Source organism: Epinephelus lanceolatus, chromosome 4 (assembly GCF_041903045.1).
Source record: "Epinephelus lanceolatus isolate andai-2023 chromosome 4, ASM4190304v1, whole genome shotgun sequence".
Lineage (NCBI taxonomy): Eukaryota > Metazoa > Chordata > Actinopteri > Perciformes > Serranidae > Epinephelus > Epinephelus lanceolatus.
The window spans coordinates 14,576,012-14,603,525 of NC_135737.1; the positions used below are offsets into that span (position 1 = coordinate 14,576,012).

The 27,514-nt window shown below is 42.8% G+C and overlaps 1 protein-coding gene across 1 annotated transcript in view; it reads left to right on the forward strand.

Moving 5' to 3' along the window:
• The window catches only part of cdon (cell adhesion associated, oncogene regulated), a 34,605-nt gene extending 9,714 nt beyond the window's left edge, over positions 1–24,891 (forward strand). The window contains exons 2-19 of the mRNA XM_033631725.2: positions 3,551–3,689; positions 5,812–6,090; positions 6,608–6,754; positions 7,018–7,161; positions 7,260–7,550; positions 7,641–7,910; positions 11,628–11,902; positions 12,372–12,546; positions 14,185–14,301; positions 14,931–15,134; positions 16,274–16,455; positions 17,560–17,665; positions 19,497–19,619; positions 19,890–20,081; positions 21,310–21,605; positions 21,764–21,843; positions 22,600–22,862; positions 24,167–24,891. Coding sequence (XP_033487616.1) covers positions 3,617–3,689; positions 5,812–6,090; positions 6,608–6,754; positions 7,018–7,161; positions 7,260–7,550; positions 7,641–7,910; positions 11,628–11,902; positions 12,372–12,546; positions 14,185–14,301; positions 14,931–15,134; positions 16,274–16,455; positions 17,560–17,665; positions 19,497–19,619; positions 19,890–20,081; positions 21,310–21,605; positions 21,764–21,843; positions 22,600–22,862; positions 24,167–24,321 — 3,372 coding nt within the window. The 5' untranslated portion in view covers positions 3,551–3,616 and the 3' untranslated portion in view covers positions 24,322–24,891. The remainder of the gene's footprint in view (positions 1–3,550; positions 3,690–5,811; positions 6,091–6,607; positions 6,755–7,017; positions 7,162–7,259; positions 7,551–7,640; positions 7,911–11,627; positions 11,903–12,371; positions 12,547–14,184; positions 14,302–14,930; positions 15,135–16,273; positions 16,456–17,559; positions 17,666–19,496; positions 19,620–19,889; positions 20,082–21,309; positions 21,606–21,763; positions 21,844–22,599; positions 22,863–24,166) is intronic.
• The last annotated feature ends 2,623 nt before the right edge of the window (positions 24,892–27,514 follow it).

Sequence of the window (27,514 nt, forward strand, 5' to 3'; positions counted from 1 at the left end):
GGGGTATAGCATGTGAGTCAGCTTCAGTGCACAGGTCAGATTAGACCATCATACCAGAAAAGACTCATTCTCTTACACCCCACTGCTCCCTCACCCTGAACATCTTTAACTCTAACTCTGGGCTTTGTTCAATTCCACGCATTCTTTACAAGTTTCTCTTTTTTGAAGATGAACCTTTCTGATCTATTGGATTTATACCACTCTGGTATTGATTGGAGCTGCTTTATGATGTCTGCCATTTACTTTTATTCAGCTGTGCAGTCTTCTGAAGCAGAGAGGCCAGGCCCCTGCCTCAGTCAGCAGCACCAGTTGTGACCTGTTCCTCCTCTGCCCTCCAGGTCTTTGATGCTCCGCCGCGTTGCTTTGTCCATGTTTACCCAATATGACAGCGATATGGGCCAGCCCCACATGCGGGCAGATGGGGCTTTAAGTAGTTCCTGCAGAGAGGAGACCAAAAGAAGCGCAGGTGCTAACCCCCCCACCCCCCCCTCTTCGAACTTGAACGGGCAGCCTGTCAGTGTGTTTATTTTCTCTTGTATCATCACTAGGGATCCCTCTTGTCCTACCAGGGGATATATGGTGCTATTCCTGTGTCGAAGTTTTGTATAACTCCCGAGATGGATTAATAAAAGCGCTGCCTCTCAACAGTATATATCTCTACTACAGATTCCTCTGGAAATAAGCATGACAGATAAACTACAAAAAATACAAAAAAAACTTCACAAGATTGAGTGAGGGATACCAGCTGTCTAAGAAGACTGTTGTTATTTCTCGCTTTCACACACTTAAGCCAGGTGTCAGTCATATATTTCCCAAACATACATGGGTCAACCCCCACACCCCCGAAAAAATAGGAACTTTTCCACTTGAACTCACTGACACTAACCTCATTTATTTTCATAAACTGTCCCTGTGTCTGCATATCAGCTTTCAACGGTGCAGAGTCTGTTTTGTATGCTGGATGTCTCTTCAATTTATAGCTGGTCAATTCTGCCTTGAGAATGGCCATGCATCCATAACACAAGTGCAAAAACAGAGGGTAACACAAGATCAGATTTGGGATAGGAGGAGGAAATCTGGAACACAGGCTTTTTTTCCTTTAAGTAGTACAGTCTGGAGATTTAGAAGGGGAGCAGGAGTGGAGTGAGGGAGTGGGCTGGCTGCAGATCAACATTGGACCAGAGGAGACGGCTCTCAGGCTGATCAGACTTCATTTGACAGGGACTTCCCCTTCGTCAAATGGCCACTCCAGCTTTTGTCTGGGCATCTGCTCAGGAAGAAGCGGGACTTGCCTTTCCATGCAGCTGGTGCTGCCAGCATCAGGACGACTCTCTGTGATGAGGGATACAAGATATCCTCACAGTGTCTGTCTCCAGTGAGGCGGCTTCATGGTGGCGGATGTCAAGGGAAAGCCAAACAGATAAGAAGCAGGAATGATGCCCCTGTGTTTCCTCGTTGAGCCAGATTGATGGGCCAGATAGGTAGCTGCGTGTGTGTTTACACAAGGGCACCCAGTCAGAGCTGTAGTACCCAACTGCTACACCCATTGGGAGGAAGTAACTGGTTAAAATAAGAGAGAGAGAGAAAAGTGGATACAGAGAGCCCTCTCTCTAGTTACAGAATCAGCTCCGGTTTCACATTATACCATGTGCCAAGGTGCATTGCGCTTGGCTCTGCATTTTTATAGCGCTGTTGTTATTATTGTAATTATATATCATTATTCCGGCAGAAAGAGAAAGATAGTTTCCACTGATGATATGGGGGCAGTGTGCAGGGCCTGTTGCAACTCGTGGGATGGAGAAAAGCTAGCCTACAAGATGTGGGTTTCATCTGCTTGAATGAGCATGCGCATACTTAAACTGGGGCTTGAAATGCAGAGCATACAGCACATACATAACGTAGTATGTTCAATCCTGAAGTCAAAATTACAGATTGTTGCTCATTGTCGTCATTTTTGCAATTCAGTCAAAACAAGATGAACTTTGAACTGTGGAGGAATGAGAAGGATGTTTTTACCCTTTTAAGCACGTTTACACCTGTCTTGTAGGGAATGTTTGTTAATGTGTGTAAAAACAGCGAAAATGTGTGTGAGTGAAGCAGAGAGAGCTGGAGGTGACCTCTGAGGGCTGGTCCAGGGCCACCAGACACCCGCTGGTCCACCCTCTCTCTGTGCTCTTCCCTGACCTTTGAACTCAGGGTGAGAAGGGGGTGTGAGCCAGGAGCTGGGAGAGTTTATTATTTCCTGCCTCTTCTCTCCTCCTCCTCTTCCTCTCAGGATGAGAGGAGAGAGAGAGAGAGCAAGAAGAAGAGAGTGAGAATGAGTACATGGATTAAGCATCTATATCTCATTGGTGAGATCATAGAGGAACAAGCATCCCACTAGCATCTCTCACCTCTCAACTAGTGCTGACAGAATTAGTCTATCAGCAGAAAATGAATCAACAATAGTTTTGATAGCTGATTAATTGTTCAGGCATTGTATTGAGCAAAACATGGAGAACTTTTCCTTGTTCCACATTGTCAAATGTGAAGATTAGCTGCTTCTCTCCCTTTTTCGTGATTGTAAATTGTATGTCTATGGGTTTTGAAGAAGTCATGTTGGAATCCAAGAAACTGGAAGGCAGTTTTCACGGCACATTTGTCGGCACATTTATCAATAATGAAATGAATTGTTTCTTGCAGCCCTACTGTAACCCATTGGGACTACGTTGTCAGGTGCTAAACAAATTGATCATCTTATGTGTCAAACAAATGAAACAATGTTTTCGTAAAGAATGAGGGTTAGAAACCTGTTCAGCTTCAGCGAACCCACCTAGACATCATCCTTTTAATTTGACCCACCCTTCAGCCCAGGTCAGCCCTTCCGCTAATGTCTGCAAGCCACCGAAGCACCAGTGTGAATATCACAGCTGGACAGCCATTGTCCCTCCGGCCTCAGGCTCAAACCCTGGTAACCGACCAGGAACCTGGGATCAAAGCTTGCCCGGATTACTCTTAGAAAAAGGAGGAGGAGGTGCCGCAGTCAGAGGGGGTGGGGTTGAAAAGGATAGAGGAATGCTCCTAATTACGTGCCCTCCAGTGTGTCTGGGCCTGCACTTCAGGCTACAGTGAACCTATGAGGAAGCAACACAGTGTGACAAGAGAGTGATATTAAGAGTGAGGCGACAGTCTCTCCACGGCCACTCCATTAGCGGGAGATCTCTGCAGCCCAGTGGGAGAGAGAGGCAGGGGGGCAAAGAGGCTGGACATTCCAGCCTCCGTGGAGACACTGAAGTGGGTGAGAACAGGGGTCAGAGGAGAGGGTGGGAAGTGGAGATCAAGGAGTGTGTAAAGAGGATGTGTCGTGAAGATTAGAGGGATTGTCGTACAGGATTCATTTGGAACCTAATAGATTTTTTTTTCTCTGCACAGATCCACCTCTGAAATCCTCCTTTTGCTTGTTTTGTCATTTGTTTCTTTCTCATCCTCTACATTTTCTTATGTGTATGCTGTCATGTTTCCACACAGAGCTCTGGTTTGATGTGTTTTTCCTCTCTGCTGTGTGTTGCAGGTTTGCTGAACAGACCAGGGCGTGTGCGCTGGGCAACACGGCTGCTGGCAGGGGTCAAAGTGCACCATGGACAGTGGCCTAAGGGTCCTCCTGTCCACTGTGCTGTGTCTCAGCCAGTCCCTGCTTATCAGCTGTTCATGTAAGTTGATGTCCTGCTCTCATCTTAACACGTGGAAGTGATGTGATCCCTTAATACTACTATTTGTTTAAACCACAGACCATTATTAATATATTAACAATGGAGCAAATGATTATATCATATGAAAAGTGCCCTTCAAAGCAGCATGAAGCACGAAGATACTCACCAACTCTGCGGCTCAAAGCAGCTTTCGTGCATGCTTTCATCAGCAGCAGCATGGCAGCTGTGAAAGCAGAATAGCTCAGATAAACTCAATGTTCGCTACCTGCCTAACACCAAATGGCAGACAGATTAGCAGGTGAAGAAAGTGGTAATTATAGGAGCTAAAGAGCCAGATATTTTTCTCAAGAGTTGTTCGAGACCAAAGAGCAAAAAGGAGGGTAAAGCTTGGATTCACATTCATCCTGTGGCCATAAACATGACTCCAAATAAAGGCTAATGTTACTCTGTGTCTGCCGATTGTGTTAGGGTTGTGTTCTACAGCTGACTATGAAGTCCTCTGTTCCCAAGTGTCAAAAAAAGCAAATTATTGCAACTTTAAAGCAATTTTGATAGTATTTCTTTGGTTTGAAACATCTGGCACTAGGGTAGGTCTATCCTGTTGTACACAAAAATGCTAAAAAGCAGATAGGATGATAACCATCAGGTTAAACAAGGGCAAACAAGGGTGTCTCCTGAAAGTTAAACTTAAACTGGCAGTTTATCCCAAAATCAAAAATACAATGCTATTTATCAGTCTAGATTGTTTTGGTATGAGTTTCTGAGTGTTGGACATGTAACCCCTAGAGATGTCTGCCCTCTCTCCAATATAATGGAACTGGATGGCATTTGGCTTGTGGTGCTAAAAGTGTCAAAAAAGTATATTGAAAAACTCAACAGCACTGTCTCTTTCCAGAAATCATGACTTGGTTACTCAAAATAATCCACAGACCTTGTTGTGAGCAGTTTCTTGTAGGAGCTATTTCCTTTCTACTGAACTAACTCTGCTAGTGCGGGAGGAAATGTGCATCTTTTGCTAGCTCACCTAGCACTACTGAGCTAGCTAACATTACAGCTCAGCCAAAGAGGATGCCATTAATTTTCATATCTCACGCTGTCTCAAGCACAAGCCTCTCGTCCATAGGTAGATGCACGCTTCCTTCTGCGCAGTGATGCGGTTTGCCTCCAACACTCACAACAAAACAATCTAGCTTGTTAAATACACTACAGGTAAGAGGAATATGTATTCTTGATTGTTGGGTGAAGTGATCCTTTTAATCAGAAAAATGGATGAACGTGTCCACATTGTACTGATAATAGTCCAATTTCATTTGTATGGCTAAAACTAGTCTCGCCACCAGACAATCAGAGATCTCCGCCTTCTGATAGCCTAGGGACACTCCTTTCTAAAGTGTGTTTAACACACCGGCGAAAACGGCCGGCAACAAAGCAACACCTCTTGCATTTTTGAAAAGGACACGCCCTCCCGGAAATGTGGGTTCCCCCTTTTCTCCTCTGCAAGGACACAAACACGCAGAGAGCTTGAAAATGGATGCCGAGAGATTTAACTCTGTTTTATCAAACATGTGCTCAGTCCACAAGATTGTGGAAATGAAGGACTTATAGCGACTTGAGCCATTTTGTACCGCTACACGTGTTTCTAGTCGGACTATGTTTACGAGCACAAGAGTTCAGCGAGCCACCGAAGGACCGCCCTGCGGATTTAATGTTGGTTCTGCAACGTAGGGAGTTTTTTTAAACTCTGAAATTGTATCCGCCCATCTAAACACAAAATCAGGGAAAAATTCATCAGTCTTTAGTTAAGCAAAGCGTTTAAAGACTGACTTGGGAGTCTAGGCTAAAACAGCTCAGACAATACTCTTCCGAGCCTGAGACATTGCATAGTAAAAGGATCACTTCACCCAAAGTACCAAAAAACATTTTTGTATTAGATATCTGCAAAACTATCTCCATGACATTAGGGTATTTCCATTTTTTGAGCAGCTCTATTATGTTGCTCCGGGCAGAGGCAAACCAATATCTGCATGAGAATGTGTTTTATAATTTCGCCTAACCAAGCATCTATAACAAAATGACTGATTCAACATTCTGAACCTATTTTTCTCTTCTGTGTCCTCACCAGCTCAATATCCCTCTTTCCGCTCTGAGCCTGCCTCCTTGGTTCAGAGTCAAGGCTCCGTTGCTCGTCTACTCTGCTTAGTAAGTCCTCCATCAGCAGTGGTTTTCTGGCGCTTCAGAGGCCGTCCCCTGGACCAGGGCACCCTGCCTGGTGTGGAGCTCAACGAGGGATCCCTAACCATCTCCTCCCTTAATCCCAGCCATGTTGGCATCTTTCAGTGTGTGGCACGCTTAGACAATGGGCCGGCCATCGTCAGCCGCCACGCGCGTGTGGCCATAGCAGGTACGGATACAGATAATTACCCTTCTGTGCATACTTCTACTCACTTCAAAGCAGAGGGGTAAAAAAAAAGAGGAAGTTGCCTTGAGAAAAGGAAGGCCATTTTGTGAGTGTTGAACACTTAGAAAGAATGCCTGTCCTCGGCTGCCTGCTGCTGAGTGGCGGAGGGGAAGGAAGCAGTAGGAGGTTTTACTCAGGCACCCTTCCAAATGCCTCTTGACTGTTATCCTTAATGAGCCTTGGGCTTTCCTGTGTAGTGTGTTATGTTCCTGCTGGGATGCTGCTTGCTGTTGGACACTACGCTAAGGGGTTGACCCTGATCTGGAACTGTATCAAGCATGAATAGAATCACTCCTTGCAACAATAAACAAACCCAGTGATCCAACACAAACAGCTCAACTCAAGTAGCGCTGTTTGCTGTCATTCCTGACTGCTGATGCTCAGCTCACATTAAATTTCCAATATTATGCACAGAAAGTGAGTTGAGCTAAAGAAGTCTTCTTTTTCTTTGTCACTGCAGAAATATCAGAATATGAAGATGGCCGACGGCGGTCATTATCAGTGCAGGAAGGGAGCACTGTTCTTCTAGAGTGTCCTCTACCGCACAGCATCCCTCCAGCTGTTCCTAGACTGAGAGTGCGAGGGGAGTGGATAGAAGCGTCAACAGGTTTGTTTGAGACCTAACTGTAAATAATGAGTACTTGTGCATAGATGTGATAAAGCTTCTTGACATATCAGTTTTTTTTGCCACAAAAATCAGCAAAAACAGACATTTTCATTTGGTTATTTTATATCACCATATAAAATCGCATGTACCAAGAATTATCATCTTGTTTGTTGTTCACCTTCCCTGGTGTAACACACACTATCTTAATACTGGTGGAAGTTCTCTGTACTATTACTGAAACTGCTGTTTCCCTCTTTTTTCAGATGACTATTTAGTTCTTCCATCTGGAAACCTCCAGATAATCGCTGTTTCAGACCAGCACCAGGGCATGTATAAATGTGGTGCATTCAACCCTGTTACTGGGGAAACTGTCATGCAGCCTCATGGTACTAAGCTGTCAGTGAAACGTAAGTCTGAAGACATTAAATTTTAAGATTGAGAAGTTTTGATATCTCAGTTGCATGTTCTGTTATCATCTGCTGATGTCGTTGTTTTGTTTCTTTAGATTCAGACTCCTCCCACTCAGTGCGAATAGTTTACCCCATTACCCCAAGGACTGTGTTGGTGCAGCAGTCACAGCCGCTGACACTGGAGTGTATCGTGTCTGGTAATCCTGCACCAGTGGCAAAATGGTTTAAGAATGGTAAGGAGGTCACACCAGGGCCTTCTCACCAACGACAGCACAACAACCTGGCCTTCAATGCGGTGACGAGGAGTGATGAAGGGAGTTACACCTGTGCTGCTGAGACCAAGCAAGGGACTCTGATCAGCGCTAACTATACTGTGAATGTTCTTGGTAAGAAAAGCAAAAGAAAGGATGTTGGGGTGTGGGGATTGTTGTAGCAGACCTTAGGTTGATGCTAATCTTTCTGCCTCTCCTCTACAGAGCCTGCATCTATCACAGAGGGCCTGACCAACCAGTTTGTCTCTCCTGGCTCCTCTGCTCATTTTAGCTGTGTAGCAAAAGGAAACCCTTACCCAAACATCACCTGGCTGTTCAATGCTGACCCCATCACTCCATCGCCCCACTTTCAGGTCTCTGGATCCTCACTTGTTATTACAGATGTGACACCACAGGACGAGGGCGTGTTTCAGTGTTTGCTGGACAACAGGATTGGCTCGGCACAGTCATATGGAATGCTTACGACGCTATCAGGTATGTATCCGTCATACTAAACCCATTTGTTTCTTGGCTTTAATACAGAGCTTTCTCAACTTGTTTTTTATTAGTAATAAAAACATCTTTCAACCCACAAAATGCCTTAAATTGCTTACAGAAATGCAGGCAACAAATAATGAAATGCCCAAGAAAGAGGTCCAAAGACACAGTGTTTGGGGGCAAGGGGTTTCATTGATTAATCTGTCAAAAATGATTGTTTAATTAAGCAGTTAACAGTCAGTTAATGTATGCCCCTCATGTGTAGTATCGTAGTCCAAAACCCATGGATATTCAATTGACAATGATATAAAACAGAAAATCAGCAAATCCTCCACATTTAGGCTGGTGGAACCAGATAATGTGTAGCTTTTCTGTTTCATAAATAAGTTAAACAACAACCAAAATTGTTGTTGATCATTTTCAAGTAACTCAATGCTACTGTTCCCAATGTTCCCCTTTTATTTCCCCTTTCATTCCACACAAAGGATGATAAAACTGGATCCAGTGCCACATTGTCACTTTACTGTAAGATCATGACCAACCTCACAACATGTGCGCCAACACTGTAGGCCTCGCAGATCTCAAGAGTTTACAGATACAAAAGTGAGCATTTTGAGAAATGCCACTTAGTTGTAAATTGTTACAGAAACTGTTGCTAGTGTTGGAAAGGGTTAAGGCATCTCACCGGGCGGGATATCTGTGTGCCTGCGCATACAGTATCTGCAGGGAGTCCTTTGAGTGTGAATGTGTGTGTGTTTCTTAGGGCTGGTAGGAGAGGCTTAGCCAAGGCCGCCCTCCTCCTGAGCCTTGAACTGAGCTTGAGCGTGAGAGTGAGCTTTGTGCACGCCGCCGGGGATAAGCCCCCGGACACTGGAATGTAAGGAGTAGCCGTGGAGGGTTATGACGAGGACCAGACCACCCAGCTGTCAACATCATACACAACTGCCTTTTATTTATTAACACATCACAACGCTCCCCCCCTCCTGCCCCAAGCCTCCCCTCTTCTCCCTCCCCAGCCGCTCTACGCCAGGGCCCCATTCCTCAGCTCACCCCCCTATCTGTAGAATGATTAATACAGCTACATGTGGTACATAGGGAGTACAAATCAGACAGGATCAGGCGGGTTCACTCCAAAACATTTGCTCCCAGACTCCAGGAAGAAGAATGAGATTTAATATCTTTTGCTGCAGATATACACAAAACAGTATAAGGGCCGATAAGCAGGATATGCCCAGCAGAGGTAAACACACTGAGGTCAGTTTGTGCTCAGTTGTTTTTTAGGTACTGGGCACCAGAGCTTATCAAATGCCCTTTGCATTCGCAGTAAACAGTATTGCTGATGTGAGTAGTCTGTTATTATTAGTAATTAATCACAGAGAGCAATCTGAAATGTATTTGGTTTTCTGTTTGGTATCGTTGTTTCCATCGCCATAGCAACTCTGCGCTTTCATCTGTTAAGTGGGATGAACCACAGCAGAGATGTGGTGTCCTTATTCTGTCATGCCACTGGCTGTTTGCTCCCCTCTCCCACTTGACAAAGCTAGCAGCCCCCCTATAGATACAAGTGCTGAAATTATTATAATCCATAAATATGTTAATTAATGAGCCTTTGTCTGTTTTTATTATTGTTCATTGAATATATTTGGATTTTGACTGCCGGTCTGACAAAATAAGCATTTTGAAGACATCACCTTGGACTTTTTTTTAACATGTTCTAAACCAAATGAATAACTGATTAATTGTGGGTGAGAATAATCATTAGTTGCCACCTTCTCACCACACCAGGAAAGTGCATTTCTTGATGTCCAGCCAGGACTATAAAAAATACCTTCATTTGTCCTCCAATAAGCCGAACTCTGTCCAAACTGAGTCTCTCGTCTCTGCCGGTAATCCTTTATGATTTACTTTAACATTTATTCCCAGGTGTTCATCTCTAATGGACTGACCTTTTTCTGGGAAGGTCCTGGCAGCGAATCCCTGTCCAGGTGTAGTTGCACTTACTCAAGATATATCACTCCTCTCCATCAAGACTGTGAGGACGCTGTGGCCTTAATTGCCTCCTCCTGTATCAGTGTGTCGGAGGAGGAGCCCCGGCTGTGGTTACACTATGAGTCAGAGCTGTGGAGAGGGCAGAGGGAGGGAACGAGCAGGAGAGTCTGTTGGACTGGATGTAGTGCTGGGGTCTGATTCTCTCCGGTATTTTAATGGTTGGCGTGTGGAATGTGTGGCAGCTGGCCGCAGTCCCAGGATCAGGTCTAGTGTTACCAGCTCCGGGCCTGTTTGTTTTACAAAGTGAACCGGTGCCGCACACAAAACAGCCCGAAACTGGACCCAGGACCCTGCAGTGTGCCCCTGTGGCAAGCCTCACCGCTTTAACCTCCTTAATCACTTGTTTAGGTTTTAATATTCAATTATGGTGCTCTTTGACCTCAGTGGTGTGGCTCAGAGTCGAGCAGTCCCTGCTCCTGTGGGCTGTGCTCAGTGTCCTCCAAACGTCTGTGAAAAATTCCACCCAGGCTCTGCCAAACCGGTGTCAGCCATAATAAGGCTCCCAGCTTGCATGAGTCGCCCAGGTGGACCGCTCTGGCTCTGGCGAAGATTTAATGAAAAAAACAAACAAAGCATGATTATGTAGTGCTGCAGCGATCCAGGTTTTTCTTGTTATTTTATGTAGATTAAAAGGCTTGTTCCAAATGTAAAACTTTCCAGGACTGGTTGTCCTCTGTGGACATGTAGGGCCACCTTGGTTAGTCACTGACTGAGTAACTTTGTTGCCATTGCTTCACCCTTTTTAACACTGTGCATTCCCCAGTAACAGTTTTTTTTAAATCATGCAGTGTCCATATAATAATAATATATTTAATATAGATTTACTATAATATATATAATATCTTTGCATAATCCAAAAAAATTAATGGCTCTCTGAAGTCTCATCTTATTTCAAAAATCTACAATAAGACTTTGTTAAGTTGTCTACATTTGGAGTATGTTAACTACCACAAGGTTCAGACTTTTCCTCTAAACGTCCAGACCTTTTTATTCATCAGTTTAGTTTTTGTCTTGACAAAGAAGTGTTGTAAAAAAATAGGGCTGCAACTAATGATCACTTTCATTGTCGATTAATCTGTCGCTTATTTTATCAATTTAACTAGTAGTTCTTTGGTCCATAAAATGTCGGAAAATGGTGAAAAATGTAGATCAGTGTTTCCCAGACATCTTCAGCTCTCTTGTTTTGTCCACAAAAAAAAGAGGGAAAAAAAGACATTCAGTTTACTGTCGTAGATGAGTAAAGAAAACAGTAAAATATTTACATTGAAGAATCCGGAATCAGTGAACTTTGACTTAAAAAAAACACACCAAAAAAATACCGTACTCAATCTGATTAATTTGATTAATTGATTATCAGATTTGCTAGCAATTAATTTAATAGTTGACATCTAATTAATTATTCATAGCAGCTTCAGTATAAAACCGACTTCATTGTTTCCATCTAAATGAGCCAACTAATTGCATTTTGAACTAAAACCGCTATGAAAGACTATCTAAAAGGAAAAATGGTGAAACCTGAAAACATTGTTTACTCGTTTTTCATTTAAGGAGGAATAATCAAGGAACTTTTTTTATTCCAGCTTTGTTAAAAGTTTTATCTATCTGACCGAGCTGTGATCCGACTCAAGTTATATTTTAATAATCTTTGATGTCTCTCCCTGACAGATCCACAGCTGGGCTCCACAGCTGGTGTGCTGCTGGAGGCTTCACCATCGCTCCACCCCATGCAGAGCGATGAGGGCCACGAGCGCTTCCTGACCGAGGATGAAGGCGACACGATCAACCTGCCGGCTGATAGGAGTGGTGACCGTCCTACTCCGGAGGCCCCAATCATCATCAGCCCACCTCAGACTCACAAACCTGATATTTATGACCTGGAGTGGAGGGCAGGGCGTGATGGAGGGAGTCAAATCAACGCCTATTTTGTCAAATACCGTAAGGTGAGGTGAAAAATACATTCTGACATGTTTCATTTTTTTACCATTGTCTTGAAGGCAGATTTTGGTTTTACCAACACATGACCGTTTCCTGAAGTGCTGTGCCTAAATCAACTGAGAATGGGCGAATGTAATTTGCTCATTAAAGTTTAAAGGTAGAGCCAGGACTTGCACTGACTGAATTATTTCCTGTTTAAAATCCCTTTTTTCAGTAATAAGCTCACTCTGACTATAAAACTGCAGCGAAACTAGTAAAGACTCTGTTGGCAGCAGGACTCAGTTCCGCTGGATTCGGAAATTGTGACAGAAATCTCAGGGATTGTTTCTGAGGCTGTTCCCTGTCGTTATTCAGGCTCAGACAGAGGCTGAGCTGTGGAGGATTGTAGACCGACACATGATTTTGTTTTTCCCTGTCATTTTTAGTCATGTGTTTGTGTTTGTCTGTGTGTGTGTGGCCGTCTCTGCGTGTCAGGTCGATGAAATGGGAACAGTGGTGGGGAGTTGGCATACAGTTCGTGTCCCTGGCAGTGAGAAGACCCTGCGGCTGTCAGAGCTGGAGTCCTCCAGCCTCTATGAGGTGCTGATGGTGGCTCGAAGTTCAGCAGGCGAGGGCCAGCCAGCCATGCTCACCTTCCGCACCGGCAAGGGTCAGTCCTACCACGGGTCTCAACAAAAAATAACACTCAAACACTGTTAACAACTCTTAATAGCAATGTACCTTCATTTCCTGTGTGTATTAGGCTGTTGAGTCTTTCTTGTGGTACTCTTGGGAATAACTAACCACTGGAAGACCCCACGTCACCACTTTTCAAAAACAGCTACAATAGAAAGAGCAAAATTTTCAGCTGCCTTAAACATCAACAGTAAATGTCAAGATTTGGTGTCATCTCCTCTGAGTTAAAGAGCATCTGGTTGTTTCTGGACTCCAGATTTTGCACTGACATTAAACAGGCATTCAGGAAGAAATTTATTAGAAGCAGAAACACGCATATCTTCCTCTATCAATAGCAGTCACATGAGAACAGAAAAATCTGCAAAGCACTTTGTCTTTTCTCGAATTAGGGGTGTAAGAAAATATACTGAAAATATACTGTTTGTATACCGTACTTTTTGGGGTGATATTCATGATTCTACATTCAGAGCAAACCCATATAATCATGTTATGTTTGTGATTTATGGGAAAGGAAGCACATTAAAATACTTTCAACCAAGCTAACTTGGCTCAAGCGCCTAAGAAAATGAAATTAGTTCACGGTTGTTGTGGACTGAGAAATATTAATAACTGAAGTACAAGCAGATGATTTGAATGACGAAGTGAAAACACCTAAACATAAAATGACATTTCATTACTAAAAAAACTACTTGATGGTTAAAAATGTATTGTGCACTGCCATATGTGTGTGGGGGTAGAATATTCCTTCAAGTGACCACTTCCACCACATTGTCCGATTATAATCCTAAGTACAATCATAAAGATCAGTATCATAATCATAGTGAATGACCGAGCAAGTTTTTGTGTTTTTGAGACAAATAGAAACAAGAACAACCGCAAATGTTCCAAAAACTAACAATAATGCTATACCGCAGCAGGGTTGACAAAATGTTCCCTGGTCAGAAATATGCAAAATACTGCCAGAAACTACAAATATGACTGTATCCCAAGGATGGTTCTTTTACAAAATTGTCCTGGACCAAACAAATGCGAACCAGTCCAAAACCAGGCTCTTAGGTCCAACTGCAGCTCCAAACTTGTTGGAATAACGCCATCTCCTCAAGAAATATTTGATCTATCCTCGATAAGCTACATTTTTTTTGTCTTAATTGGATTTATTAATTTCAACCATGAAACTGCATTATCTGTCTATCTTTTACATGGTGTGTGTTTGAGAACTATCTCCAAACTGCCAGAAATATATTTCTGGTAGAGAAATATTAAATCTAAATGCAAAAACATCCAAAAAATCTAAATCAGCCTGTAAAAGCTAAGCTGCCAATTTTTGTTTTATGTAATTAGCAATGCTTTTCCTGAAAAGTGTTAAATTTGGACACTAGTCACACCATAGACTCATACGAGCATCAACATCAGCTAAGTGTAACTGCAGAGTTGTTGAGTTGGAACCTGACGCCCACCCTGATAAAACCCGAACAGCTCCGGAAACCAGGAGGAAATTTTAGATTTCAGAGCCAACATCCGGAGCTGTTCCATGTGCTTGCAGTGGAACTGATAGCCCTCAAGACCTGTTGGGCCTTGTTTTTCTAACTTGCTTTTCTTCTTCCTCTCTCAGAGAAGAGCACGACCTCCAACAAAAATCCGTCCAAGCCTCCTGTCATCTCGATGCCCCCTAAAGCTCCAGAGGACAAAACACCCAACACACACTTTGGTGTTGTCATACATGACAGAGGTAGGCGGAGAATCACTGACTGTCTGCAAAGTGTTTTGTTGGTGCAGATGCTGGACTGTGTGCAGACAGTGATTGTGGGATGTTTCCGAGGAAGTGATGGGGCTTTCTGTCGAGCAGATAGAGTTCATGACCGGTCTGTGTTCAGTAGATCTCAGAGCTTAATGTTTAGATGTGGTCTGCTTTGTTTCTTTGTGCCTCAGAGTACAAACAGTGACACAACAGCTGACACCATGTAATGAATCTTTGGATGAAACATGCTGTTAGCAGAAAGCTGTGAGATTGCACACGGCTTCAGGATCAGATCTGAGTGTGTGCTTTTTTGAGTGTGCGCATGTTTACTCACATTACAAGCTGGCGTACTTTGCTGAAACTCACATTGGTCTTTTCACTAACCCTCATTTCTCTCTCTCTTACTCTCTCCTGCCCTCTCTAACTTTGTGGCTAAGAGCCCAGGCAGTAAGTACACAATCTTCCACGTCACGCCCTCTTTTTTTTTTCTTTCTCTGTGAACTTGTTCCATCCTTACATGAGTTGGGATGCAGTGATGACGCTTGCCAGTTCTCTGTGTGTGTTTTTAATTGTATTTGAAGACATTTGCACGACTCATAGGTTATTTGTTTCTGCCCCAGTACCCGAGGCCCCTGATCGCCCCACCATCTCCATGGCGACTGAAAGTTCAGTATATGTCACCTGGATTCCCAGAGCCAACGGCGGGTCTCCAATCACAGCTTTCCGTGTGGAGTACAGAAGAGGTCGCAGTGCAGAATGGGTCGTGGCTGCGGATAACATCTCACCTCTCAAGCTGTCTGTGGAAGTTCGCAATCTGGAGCCTGGTGAGCTTTCACAAACTTTTCTCTGCAGTCCAGTGAAGCATGACATGATTCCTCTGCACAGATAAGAGTTTCTTGATCTAAAATGATCATGTGATGCTGTGTGACTAGATTGCTTATCTGTCTTTATCTTTATTTTTCTCTATAGATTTTGATCAATTCAAAGCCTGCAATCACTGTTTTAAGATGCATCAATATATTGGTCTAAACGATGGTTATTACCATATCACAATATTTGTAAGAAGCAGATAACGTATAAGACAGCGCGTTTAATATAGAGGACTCAAAAGCAATTAATTTCAGCCCTGAGCAAAGACTTCAGTGCCTCTCAACTTTAGTTAAGTGTTAAAACTAAAATGAATCATTAGAAACACAAACAGCAGAATTAGGTATCACCATGACAATATAATAAGTTAGTGACTATGTTTACATGCACAGAATATTCTATTTTTTTCCCCTTATTCTGAAAAAGACAATATTCCTACTAAGCTGTTTACTTGGCAAATGAAAATTAATATTCCACTAATATTCTTGTTTACATGCAGCTGTGCATACTGTAAGTTTTCCACCGGTGGCAGACTTGTTCAGCCATGCGAACACAGCCTTCCTCTTTCATTCCTTCAACCACCTTATTAAAAATGTGTGATATTTGTGCATGTCCAAAACCATGTTAATGTATTTAAAAATGGGTGTGTTCCTCCTTCTGACCAGAAATGTGGGCTTTTCTTTTGCATCTCTACCCCAGCCCAGCAAACAGTTGTCTAGTTGGTTTGTGTACAATGATTCATTAAAGCACACAGCAGGTGTGTTGCATACTGTGGTAAAAACCCAAATTGAGATGCATATTCTGAATGTACTGTAGACATGTCCAAAGAATGCTCTTAAATCCCGAATAATACCGGCATCCCACATGTCATATTCGGGAAATGCTACATTTGGAATGAAACCTAATTCAGAATATCCAAACAGAATATGCTGTTTACACGACCTGTATTAAATTAGCAATATTGTCATGTTCGGAATAATAGTGGAATTTAAGTGTGCATGTAAATGTAGTCATTGATAGACTCCACAGGATAATATTCAGTTATTGCTCAGCACTGTACTGTAAGACTGCCTCATTCATTGTATTACTTTCGCAGGATCCTCCTACAAGTTCCGTGTTGTAGCCATGAACATGTACGGTGAGAGTCCTCACAGCATTCCATCAAAGCCGTACCAGGTGCCACAAGCCAGCCCGCGAATCGCAGATCGTCCTGTGGTTGGACCTCACATCTCATCCACAGATGCCATCAGTGACACACAGATCATGCTGCGCTGGACTGTGAGTACACCATTGATACAGAACACCCATAGCACCAGTAGAGAATACATTTTGAGACTAAATTCTTACTTTTAACCTTTAACAATTTAAGCCTTATTTTTGTTGTTTTTGGTATATGATTGTATTGTATGAGACAGGAAAACCGAGCAGTCAGATTTGTTACCAACTTATTTGTAAGACGGAAAAAAAAAAACCCTATAATGCTTGTCGTAGTTGCTCACACACAGCTTTCTTGTGCAATGAGGGATTACTACAGATGTTTCGAGTGCAATCACTTCCAGTTTTACCTCCAAATAAAGTGGTTGGTGGGGAAGAGAGGATCTGGATAAACTGCTGGCTTGTTTAAAATCTGCCAGATGGCTTGTGCTTCTTGTCTTTTTGTTGATGTCCTATAATGCATAGGTATAATCATAAAATATCAGGGCCTACCTACCTTTGTGTTATTATTTTTTTATTCTGGGATTTTACAAGGTCAAAACTTGAGACTTAAATGCAAATTTCGAGTCTCAGGTCCACATTTTTGAAGTCTAACTTGAGTCCAAGTCAAAAATGAAGTGTACAGCTCTGTAAGTACAAGTAAATGGAAATACTAAAAATAAGTACCTCAGAGTATAGTATTTACAACAGTACTCTTAAGTAAATGACATTGTAACTTTCTGCCACAGTAGACCACCCAGTTTGGTTGATGTAGTATTTTTTCCAGCTGGTTTACCTGTTTTTGAGCTGCTGGTACTTCTCTGGCAGCCGAGGTTCAATCAGACCTTTAATTGAGCTGCTGTGCTGATTAGAGCTCTGCTTTAACAGATATTAAGAGGCCCTATCCATATACGTTTTGATTCCGCTCTCTTCAAAGCTGTTTCTCCTCCGCACCACAGTTAGGGCTGCAGATGGACGCAGATAGTTCCCCAGATTTACTTAACCTCAGACGGTCTCATTATTTCCTGAACTTTAGATAGAAAGTGCAATCACAGTCTTGCTTGCAGCCCTGGACATCTGCTGATAACAAGCTCCACCATTAGTTGCCGGAAAATTTCCTCTCTTTGTATAATAATTGCCCACTAGATTGCGGCAGTCTAACGTAATCTTTTTTCCATCTCTATCCAGTATAGTCCCTCGAGTAACAACAACACTCCAATCCAAGGTTTCTACATTTACTACCGGCCCACGGACAGTGACAATGACAGCGACTACAAAAGAGATGTGGTTGAAGGTGAGTGGAAATGCAGATTTGGATGTTTGTGTGTCTGTGTTACCACTGAAGATTGAGTGTATGGCTGTCGTAGATTGTTTGTTGACAGCCCCGTCCTGTCCCGGATGTTAAGCTCGCGCTCTGCAGATAAACTTGGACTTGGGAGAGTAATGGATACTCCATGTCAAGAGAGTGGTGTAGTGAAGAGGGGCATTTCTGCTGTTTGATTTATAGAGAGTGCTGTCCCTGGGCAGCGGGGCTTTCTGAAATCTGTTTTTAATAAATGGTTGCCAGAGCTGAAATATGAGCCCGGCCAGAGGAGAGGGGCTCAGGTTGCTGGGTGGAATGCTAACAGTGGAGCCTGGTACAGGAAGGGGAGGAGGGACGTCCTTTCAGTCCACCCAGCTCTTTAATATTTGAACGTCTATAGTTTTCCACAATGTCCGCAGTGTCAGTGTGTGTAGGGCTGGAGCGAGCACTGTTTTGGTCAAAAGATAAATTCAGTAAAATGTCTAGGTTGCATATAACTGTGTTTCCAAAGGATTTCAATGGCTATATTTCCATGTTTAGTTATGCCGTGCTTCCACTTGATATCTATTTATTTAGATTTTTAACCCAGACATCCAAAAACTTTTCAACCAGTCCAGCACCAACCACTAAAATTTAACTTTGGCACCCCTAGTATCAAAATCGACACTGTGGCAGACACAACACATAGACTTCACCAGTTTTTGCCTGGATTGTCTTATGACTTGGCAATCATTTTGAAAATGTGCTTTATTTTATTTTTTTTTATCTGTAAATGTAAAAAACATCAGTACCAATATGATAAAACAATGAGGGATTTGATTGATTCCATTGATTTGAGGAACATCAACATGTTTCTCTACATAATTCTCTTTTTTGTTCATGTATTAATCAAAGTTCCTAAATGAATCAACATCTTATGTCTTAGCAAAAGTAGCCATTATAAGAAACTCGCCTTAGCAAAACTAATTATCGGACACAATACTCAGTGCCAACTTTTGGTACCCAGCAGTTTGATTCTCGGTGCTAATATCACAGTTCACAGTTCATCAGTAAGTGCTTAGGTAACCAGCCCCACATGCATGCTGCAGTCACTTCCCCCTTAGATATTTTGTGCGTGTCTTGTTTAAACATATTTGAAATCTGTGATTGAGCACAAACTGGTGTTTATTTGTGTATTAAACTTCTGTTTCTGAATTGACTCTGACTTACAGCCCAGAGTAGATTTAGCTTCAGCAGCAGCTTTCTTTTATTGTTCCCACTTTCAACCGTTAAAATCTACCTTGGGGCAGAGGTAGCACTTGTGCAGTGATTTATTGTACTTAATATGAAAAAAACACAGCAAGAACGGCAGCTTCTTTCAGCCTCATTTGTTGGAAATGTAGCATTTCCATGTTGGAGATTGTCGTCTCATCTGTGATTTTCAAAGCACGTAGTAGTGTGATTGTGTGCAGTAGTGCAGCAGTTGTGTGTGTGTGTGTGTGGAGTGGGAATACTGGAGGCAGGCCAGCACAAACATGAAGCTGCCATATATGGAGCTCATCTAGAGTAAAGCAACTGTCTGGGCCCTTGTGGGACTGACGGAGTTAGAGAGAAGGGTGGGGGCACTGGAGCAAAGAGAGAGGGCGAGTGAATGAGAGAGAGAGAGCGTAAAAGTGCATGACCTGAAGTGTGAGACATGAAGAGAAGGTAGAGAAGGAAGGAAATACTGATAGTGTGTTTACACAGGATTTGGAGCAATGTGAGTCAACACCAGCTCATAGAGGAAGTGATTTCTCACCTTTGTCCCCCTTCTTTTCCACCTCCTTCCCTCCTGCCTCCTCAGGTGTAAAACACTGGCACATGATTGGACATCTCCAACCTGAGACCTCCTATGATATCAAGATGCAGTGCTTCAATGATGGGGGAGAGAGTGAATACAGCAACGTCATGATCTGCGAGACCAAAGGTAAGAAAACATAAAACTTTACTGCATAAGAAATCACTCGTGAGTCAACCAAACCTCCACTTCATCAGAAGTCCAGGCATGTTTCTGCGAAGGTTGTAACTTTAATGAAGGGTACGATCGCTATAATTACACAACGTGAATGTACTGAGTTTTATGAGACCAACAACAATGGTTTGCATTCTATAGTTTGGTACTGTGTGATTTTCCTTTGTTGCTAGCAGGTAAAAAGGTGTTCCTCATGTCCCCTCCTGCCTCCTCTCTCTGCTGCAGCACGTCAGTCACCGGGGTCGCCCAGCCAGCACCCCATCACCCCACCTTACCCCCACCCCCAGGACACACCCAGCCCACCTGGAGGTCTGCTGTACCTGATTGTGGGATGTGTTTTGGGAGTGATGGTGCTCATCCTGCTTGCTTTTATCGCCATGTGTCTGTGGAGGAATCGCCAGCAGAACAACATGCACAGTGAGTTTATAGACAAACTAAACCTGAAGCTGACATAGAGGAAGTATAACTGCTGCCTACAGCATGAGATTTTGGATAATGTGTTCAAAAAACATCGATTATAAACTTAACACTTAGCTGTGTTCCCTTTTTTTTTACTGTAGTTCACTTTAAAAGTTGTTTGCAGCACCAGCACACAAAGAGTTAACTCCTTTTTAAGTGTCTCATATTTAAAGGTAGTTGGCCCCAAGACAGCATGTGCAACGTATTCCAAGTGTTCATAGTACATATATGGATCCCACAGCGCTTGCAAAAGTGTTTGCCATTGTTGGGTGGACTCTTTACCAGACCTTTTGGGTCTGTAAATAGTTGGGGTTTTGCAGTTTTAAGATTTTGAGAAAAGAGCTAAGGTTGAGTCATAGGTGTTGACTTTCTTTGTAATAATTCATATCAGAATGAAATGAACAATAGAGCTTTTTTTTTTCAATACTTGTGGCAATATGTTACCTGACTTTCAGTACTGATACCAAAACAGTCTCTTTTTTTCCATAATCTTGTTATAATAAATGAAAACACAGTGTTGTATAAATCCTTTCTCTCATCATACAAAATAAGCCAAACTCCTCAATGTCCAGGGTTTAAAGTAATTTAAGTAAGTTAACACAAATAGCATTGTAAAACCATTACCAACATCTAAAGTGTGCAAAATTATGATTTTTAAATAGTTATCTGATAAAGACAAATTAAAAGAGACTAAGAAGAATCTGACAAAGAGTCAGGGCCAAATTTTAGTACTTTATAAACTGTTCTATGACAGAAAAAAGACAGCATGCTGACAAATGACTAAAAGTGGCTCCTCAGATGCAGAAAAAAGAGATACATTTAATTTCTATTCAAAAGGTTAAAAAGTGTGGGGGATTAAAAAAAACAATGAAAGTGAACAATTCTTTCAGAGGATCATTGTTAGCTAAATATACCACTTAATGCTGTGTTTCTGTGAGTAATAATTAGGCCATCAGAGGACTAGCAAAAGCCAAAATAGTGTCGTATTGTTAAAGTTAATGCTGGTCTATGGACAGATTCTGGTCTGTACAGAAGACATATTAAAGTTGAATAGCTAGCTCAGTCGATAATTAGATGATTTTTCCTTTATCTAGACTAGATAAACTTTCTAAATTGACTCTACCCCTATCCTAACCATTCTGCCTCTTAATCACCTCCTCTCTCTCTCTCTGTCTCTCCGCTGTAGAGTACGACCCACCTGGCTACCTGTACCAGCCAGCAGAGATGAATGGTCATGTCCTTGAGTACACCACACTGCCCGGCACCAGCCGCATCAATGGGGGCGTCCACGGGGGGTATGGGCACAGTGGCCCCATGTTACCACAAGGGTGCCATCACCTCCACCACAAACTCCCAAACGGCTTGGCTCTGCTCAACGGCTCCGGTAGCATGTTCTCACCTGGCCACCCACATGGCCATGATGGCACCCTGCCCCACAGCAACCGGGACTGCGAGCACTCGCACCCCCACCACCACCATAACGTGAGTGCTGCAGTCCAGACACCACAAAGTACTGCAAACCTAGAGACTGGATGCATTATTCCTGTCCAAGTATTAAATAACCACATACGGTATTTTATATCAGCAGCTGCAAATCCAGTTTGCTTTGGCTAAATGTAATGTTTGTGTTCTCTTGTCAGGGTGGAGGCATGTACACAGCTCTTCCCCAGACAGAGTCATCTGATTGTATGAGCTGTCAGAATCTGTGCAACAATAACAGGTAAGAGAAGAAATCTTAAGAATCTAATTTAGCATCGCATTAATGGAGATCTTTATTTTTCAAGAAATTTGGGGATTTATTGAGTGTTAATTTGTCGGAAAAAAAATCAGCAATATAAAAATCAAGGCAAGAATTGGATCTGTGAAACACACACACACACACACACACACACACACACACATGTGCACACACTTACACACACACAGAGACACACACATTTCCCCTCCTGCTAGTCTTGTTTATGTACTTAAGGGTCCCCAGCATCACAGTTTACCCTGTGTGCACCCAGCCAGCAGACCTAATGAGCCCTGTGTTTATTTACCTCTGGCTGCTGGGAAAAGAGGGGGTGTGGTCACAATCCAATCATGTGCTGATAGTGGGAAGCCAAGTTCAGGGAAACATGGTGAAGCTCACTGCGTGCAACTGTCTGCGTTTGGGAACTTCATCGGAGAGCAAAACCACAGTGTGTCTCAGTTATTTAAAGGCAGTTAGACTGGACGTTTAATCTCCGGTTGAACTGTTGAAAATGCTTTTTGCAGCTGTGTAAGAGTGCTCCAGTTGTGTTAGAGCTGTCATTGTTTTGTACACTGTTAGGGGTATTAACACAAGGGTTTTCTGTGTCTGGTGGAAAACCCACAGATATCTGCAGAGAGGAAGAACCAGAGTTCTCACAGTGGGTGAGCACTCAGCAGTACACTGGCACCTTTATAAATGAATGTCCTGCATTTCTTTCCATCTCCCTCTGTCTCTAAACAGATGTTACAACAAGACCAATGGCACTTTCTCCAGCGGCACTCTGCCTGTAATGCATTGTGTGGCACCTTGCCAGCAGGATGGGCTGGAGATGGTGCCTCTGGGACAGGTTTCGTCGCAGTGCCACGGCCCTGACAGCCATATGCACTCTGCTGACCAGGGGGTCGACGCAGGGTACCAGCCAGACAAGCACAGGGAGTCCCCGCCCTCACAACATTCCTGCTGTCTGGTTGGGAACAATGAAAACTGTCCAGCAGACAACACTGGTGAGACACATTTTTATACCAAATGCCCACAAAATCCTTCCAAGTATTTGGACTTTTTCCTCCTCCACCATTTTTTCTTCCTCTTGTATTTTCAGATACAGTGAACTGCAACTGACTATGATGATGCATTTGAATTTACTTATTATTTCAGAAATTCTATAATTAAAAGTAACTTTTGGATAGTCTTTGATTAAAAAAATATTCTAATCATGAGGCTATAGAATCAGACTTAAAAAAATAAGATCATCTTCAGGCTGGAATGCTTTTATCCTCTTCAGCATTGCATATGATGTTGTGAAATCCTTTTTCCTTATTGTCAACAGGTACTATTTAGTATAATAATGGAATATGATCATAGAAAAAAAAGGTGACAGTAATGCTTTAATAATGTTTTTCTTGTTTTTTCATTGCAGTATTTTTTATGTGAGAACACTTTTAAGTTTTTGGATGGTAGTAGTATCTCTTAATGGCGGCTTGTGGCCAGTGAATATTTCATGATAAATGTAGGAATAATGCAGAATAACAAAAAATACAGTCAGACTGACTTCTGCAGTAACCTATGAGTACAAGATTCATTCAACACATAGCTCATTGTAATCTTAAGCTTAGATAGTTTAAGAAATTGTTGAATTTTTCAAGAAGTCAGCTTACTTGCTGTCTTGCTGAGTCAGGTGATAAGATTGAAACTATTCTTATATCTGTCAGGTAAACATAATGCTATGGCCAGCAAGTGATTGGCTTAGCTTAGCATAAATACTGGAAAATTCTTATGTAACTTCCTGAAGTCTGGTCATCAGCCTGAGGTTGTAGCTAGTGAGACTCCAGGCAGTCACGTCTCCCCGCCAAGAAAAAAATCTGGCAAATTGTCTTGAAAACTTCAACGTGTCCTTTTTTATCTTGTGTGGATTCAACGGATGTGGGCTAGCTGTTTCTCTGTGCTTCCAGTCTCTGTGCTAAGCTAACCTGCTTGTAGCGATAGCTTTATATTTACTGTATAGAGTGGAGTCTTTAAGCATATTTCCCAAAATGTCAAACAATAGCCTTAAGACATTAGAGTTATAAACTGATTCCAGGGGAAGTGAAAACATTTACATGGTTCAAAACTATTGTGAAATCAAACTCTGACAGTTCTTCTTATTTTTATGCCTTACTAGTAAGTTTTTATGTTACCAATCCTCATGTTTTATGCAGACCAACTGTAGCGTCACCACAAATTACATTGTGGGCCACTCCTGAATCTGTTCCTGTCTTTTTTAATATGAAGTATAAACCAAAGACTCTCCTCTCTCTCTCTCTCTGTGCAGCTGAGGAGGAGCTGGAGTGCATGGACACGGAGGGGCCTGTGGTGTGCTGGGAGAGTCTTGGCCTGCCAGACTTGGACTGTGACGAAAAGCCTGGGTGGATCTCCGGCAGCAGCCTGGCAGGCGAGCTGATCCAGCCGAGCCCACAGGAGGTCTGAACGCAGCCCACACACAAACACACTCTCCTGCAGCGTGGAGGGTTTAGAGAAACCAGGCAGAGAGACTGGACGAGAGACAGTGGTGGAAATATCACAGTGGAAGAGGACCAGTGATGGGATAGTCAGAGACACTGCATGTTAAGGTGACAAGGCCACAAAACTTTGGATGGACTAAGCTGAGATGAGCAAAGTGTGAAAAGAGAGCAACTTCAAGAGACTGAGAGCAAAGCCAGATGGAGAGAAACACAAAGAGCAAAGGAAACACTTCTCAAAGACAGAAACAATATCCCACTGGAGGGAAGACTCTCATAAAAGATCAAAAACTCTTGAGATGACTTATTTATTTTTTGTAGTAGTGAAATATTATTTCATATGAATGTATCTGTTTTAAAGTAAAAAAAAGTTTGTCTTTTATATTATTTATGCCTTTTGGATGAGAAATACTTTTTATTTTTTGTTGTTTTGTCCCTCTGTGTTCCACTCAAGTGTGGAGATTAGCAATTGTCTGTGTAAAGTTTTGTAATAATATAAAGAGAAGATATGGAAGAGTAAACAACAACCTGTTTTCAATGTCTTTCCTCCCCTCCTTTATGTGCATGTGCAGCGCCCAATGAATGATTGCCATAGTGAATTTCCCGGCCTCGGTCCAAACCCATCGATATTTCTGGCAGGCCTTTGATGTGGCTGTGTGATGGGCTGTTCCACTGCAGTGACCCCTGAATGGGGTGAACACTCCCTTCACTGTTCAGATTAAGGCTGCTGCTCTTTGCTTCAGTGAATACTTGATAGCTCATCACTTAAAGCAAAATGCACTGTTGCTTTCAGAGCACTGCTGACCTACTGGCCCCAATCTGTTAGAGAAGTGGAGTAGTTGCATTAAAACAGAATTGTTAAGCGTTAACGCCCCCCTCACATAAATCTTTGTATGTTAAAACCGCTCTGGTGCTTGTGACAGAATACTCTCCCATCCTATGTAATTTTGAGATCACACAGGTAAAGTGTGTTTGACCAGGTGAAGTTCTCCTGTCAGGTACAAATCTCCAGCCACAGGGAGAGCTTCATCAAAAGTTAAACACAGTCTGTGTCATGAATAGCAGCAAATGCTCCAACCAGAGAAAACTTAATTGTTGCTCATCAATGTGGCATTCTTGGTATTAAAGTGTCAGTTTGCCCAAATTGTAAAATGCTTTTTCACTTAACACTGACAAAGCCGATTGTATCATTTCATTGTACCGACAAAGAAGTTGGCCCAATTAGTGAACGTCGACATCTGTGAATTATCAAGAGTAAAAGGGACAGTGTTTATGGAAAGACATAAGGCTACACAAACAAAATTTCCATCACCTCATTTGTGCTTTGCTGGAGGCGGAAAATCTCAGAAACACAAAACTTTAACATATGAAACCCAAACTATCTGCACTGTTGTGATTTGGTCAAACTGACCCTAAAGGGTAATCACAAATTGGGAATGCTGGTAAAATGGTCCATCTGTCCCAGTTTAATGACATTACATTTCATGATTTCTATGAAATTAAGGTTGCATTGCCAATTGGAGCTGCTAACATGCAAAGTTGTCTACAGTGGCAATCCTAGACAGGGCAGGTAAAGAAGCCTATCTAGGCCCTGTCCTAACTAATCGTATCCAGCTGTCATACGGTAGCAAGAAGGGGCCCCACTTTTGGTGGCAGTAGCAGTGCCCTGTATAGTGCATTTATAGGAGGTTTCAGGGGGTTTATAGTTGTCATTTCACAATATGCTAATATGAGTGGCCATTGAGAGGCTTTTGTGCCTATTTTACAATTTACCTGGTTTGCCTCACTTCGCGCCCCTGACTGCCTGGCATAGCTTTAACATCTCGCTGGACAATGGTATATTAGAAACAGGCAGAAGGAGAGTTGAGATGAGTAATTCTGTCGTCAAAAGTCACTGTGTGCTGCTACTGATGTATGAAAATACTGCTGAGAACTCATTCATAAAAACAGTTATAATATGGTCTTCTTAGGTTTCAGCCTGCCTTAGCCAAACCCATATTCTGAAGGCTTAAACCCTTCATTGGTTTTAAAATAATCTCCCTGGTGTGTTGGCTGATTGGAGTTGATAGGATTGCAGCAGGCAGATGACAGGGCTGGCCCTGCTTCACTGAGGATGACTGCAGTGCACGCTTTCCATGCCTGGTGCCTGTCTGCCTGTGTTTGTGCCAGATTCAGCTGCCAGTCCTCAGGCCCTGGCTCGCCTGGCATCTCTCCTCCCTCTGATGGTATACGGGATATTCCTGGCACCCGGATTTACTCGCCTGCTGCTGAGGCGTGGCATAGCCTCTTACGGCTGTTATTTTTAGTCACGATGGAGGCTGGTGGCATGCGTTCAGTTGACTTGACTTAAACTCAATTCTTTCCCAGGAATAGCCTTTAAGTGTTTCAGATGAACACTGATTTGATTTTGTTTTTGAGGTGCGAATCCAAAACTAAAAGTGACTTACAGACCAGAATGATGGGAAGAACTGGCCCCACTCATTAAGTTTCTTTTCATTTTTTATCTTATTTCCATACTGTCATTTGAGTGTCCATCATGAATCCCTTGCTGCCGTTAGGAAGAAAAAAGAGAAAACAATGGGTAGGAAATGAAGCTGGAAAGGAAGGAGAAATAGTCTGAGGAGAGAGAGGGGATGCTGACAGATGCAGGCTGGGCTGATGAGGAGAAGATAAGGGCAGGGTTGTCTCTAAATGAGCTTCTTCTCCATCTCCCACGTCTATCAGTCGGCACTCTCCCTCAGCCCTGCCCTGCACCCTCTACCCACACAGCTACACCCCTTCATTAAGGAGCCCATGGGAACAAGAAAGCTCATTGTCTGCCCTGGAATTTCTGCCCCTTGCTGCAGAGCCGACCTGTTAACGCCAGTCCCTCTCCCCTCCGCCCACCATTCTTCCTCTCTCTCCCCTCTCCAGCACACCCTGAATGAATGCAATTCTTATGAATCGGGCAGTGTGTTGTTAAGTTGCTTGATTCAGCCCCGGGTGGTTTTATCCTTGAGATGTCACAAACCACAAGTAAAGCATGTTGTGGTTGGATGAACTCCAACGGCATTCCAGTGGGTCCCTGCAAATGATGAGCTCATATGGAGCACAAGACTAATAATCTGTATGTTCCCTCAAGGATATGTGCTATTTATTTGTTAGTGGGGTCAAATATTGAT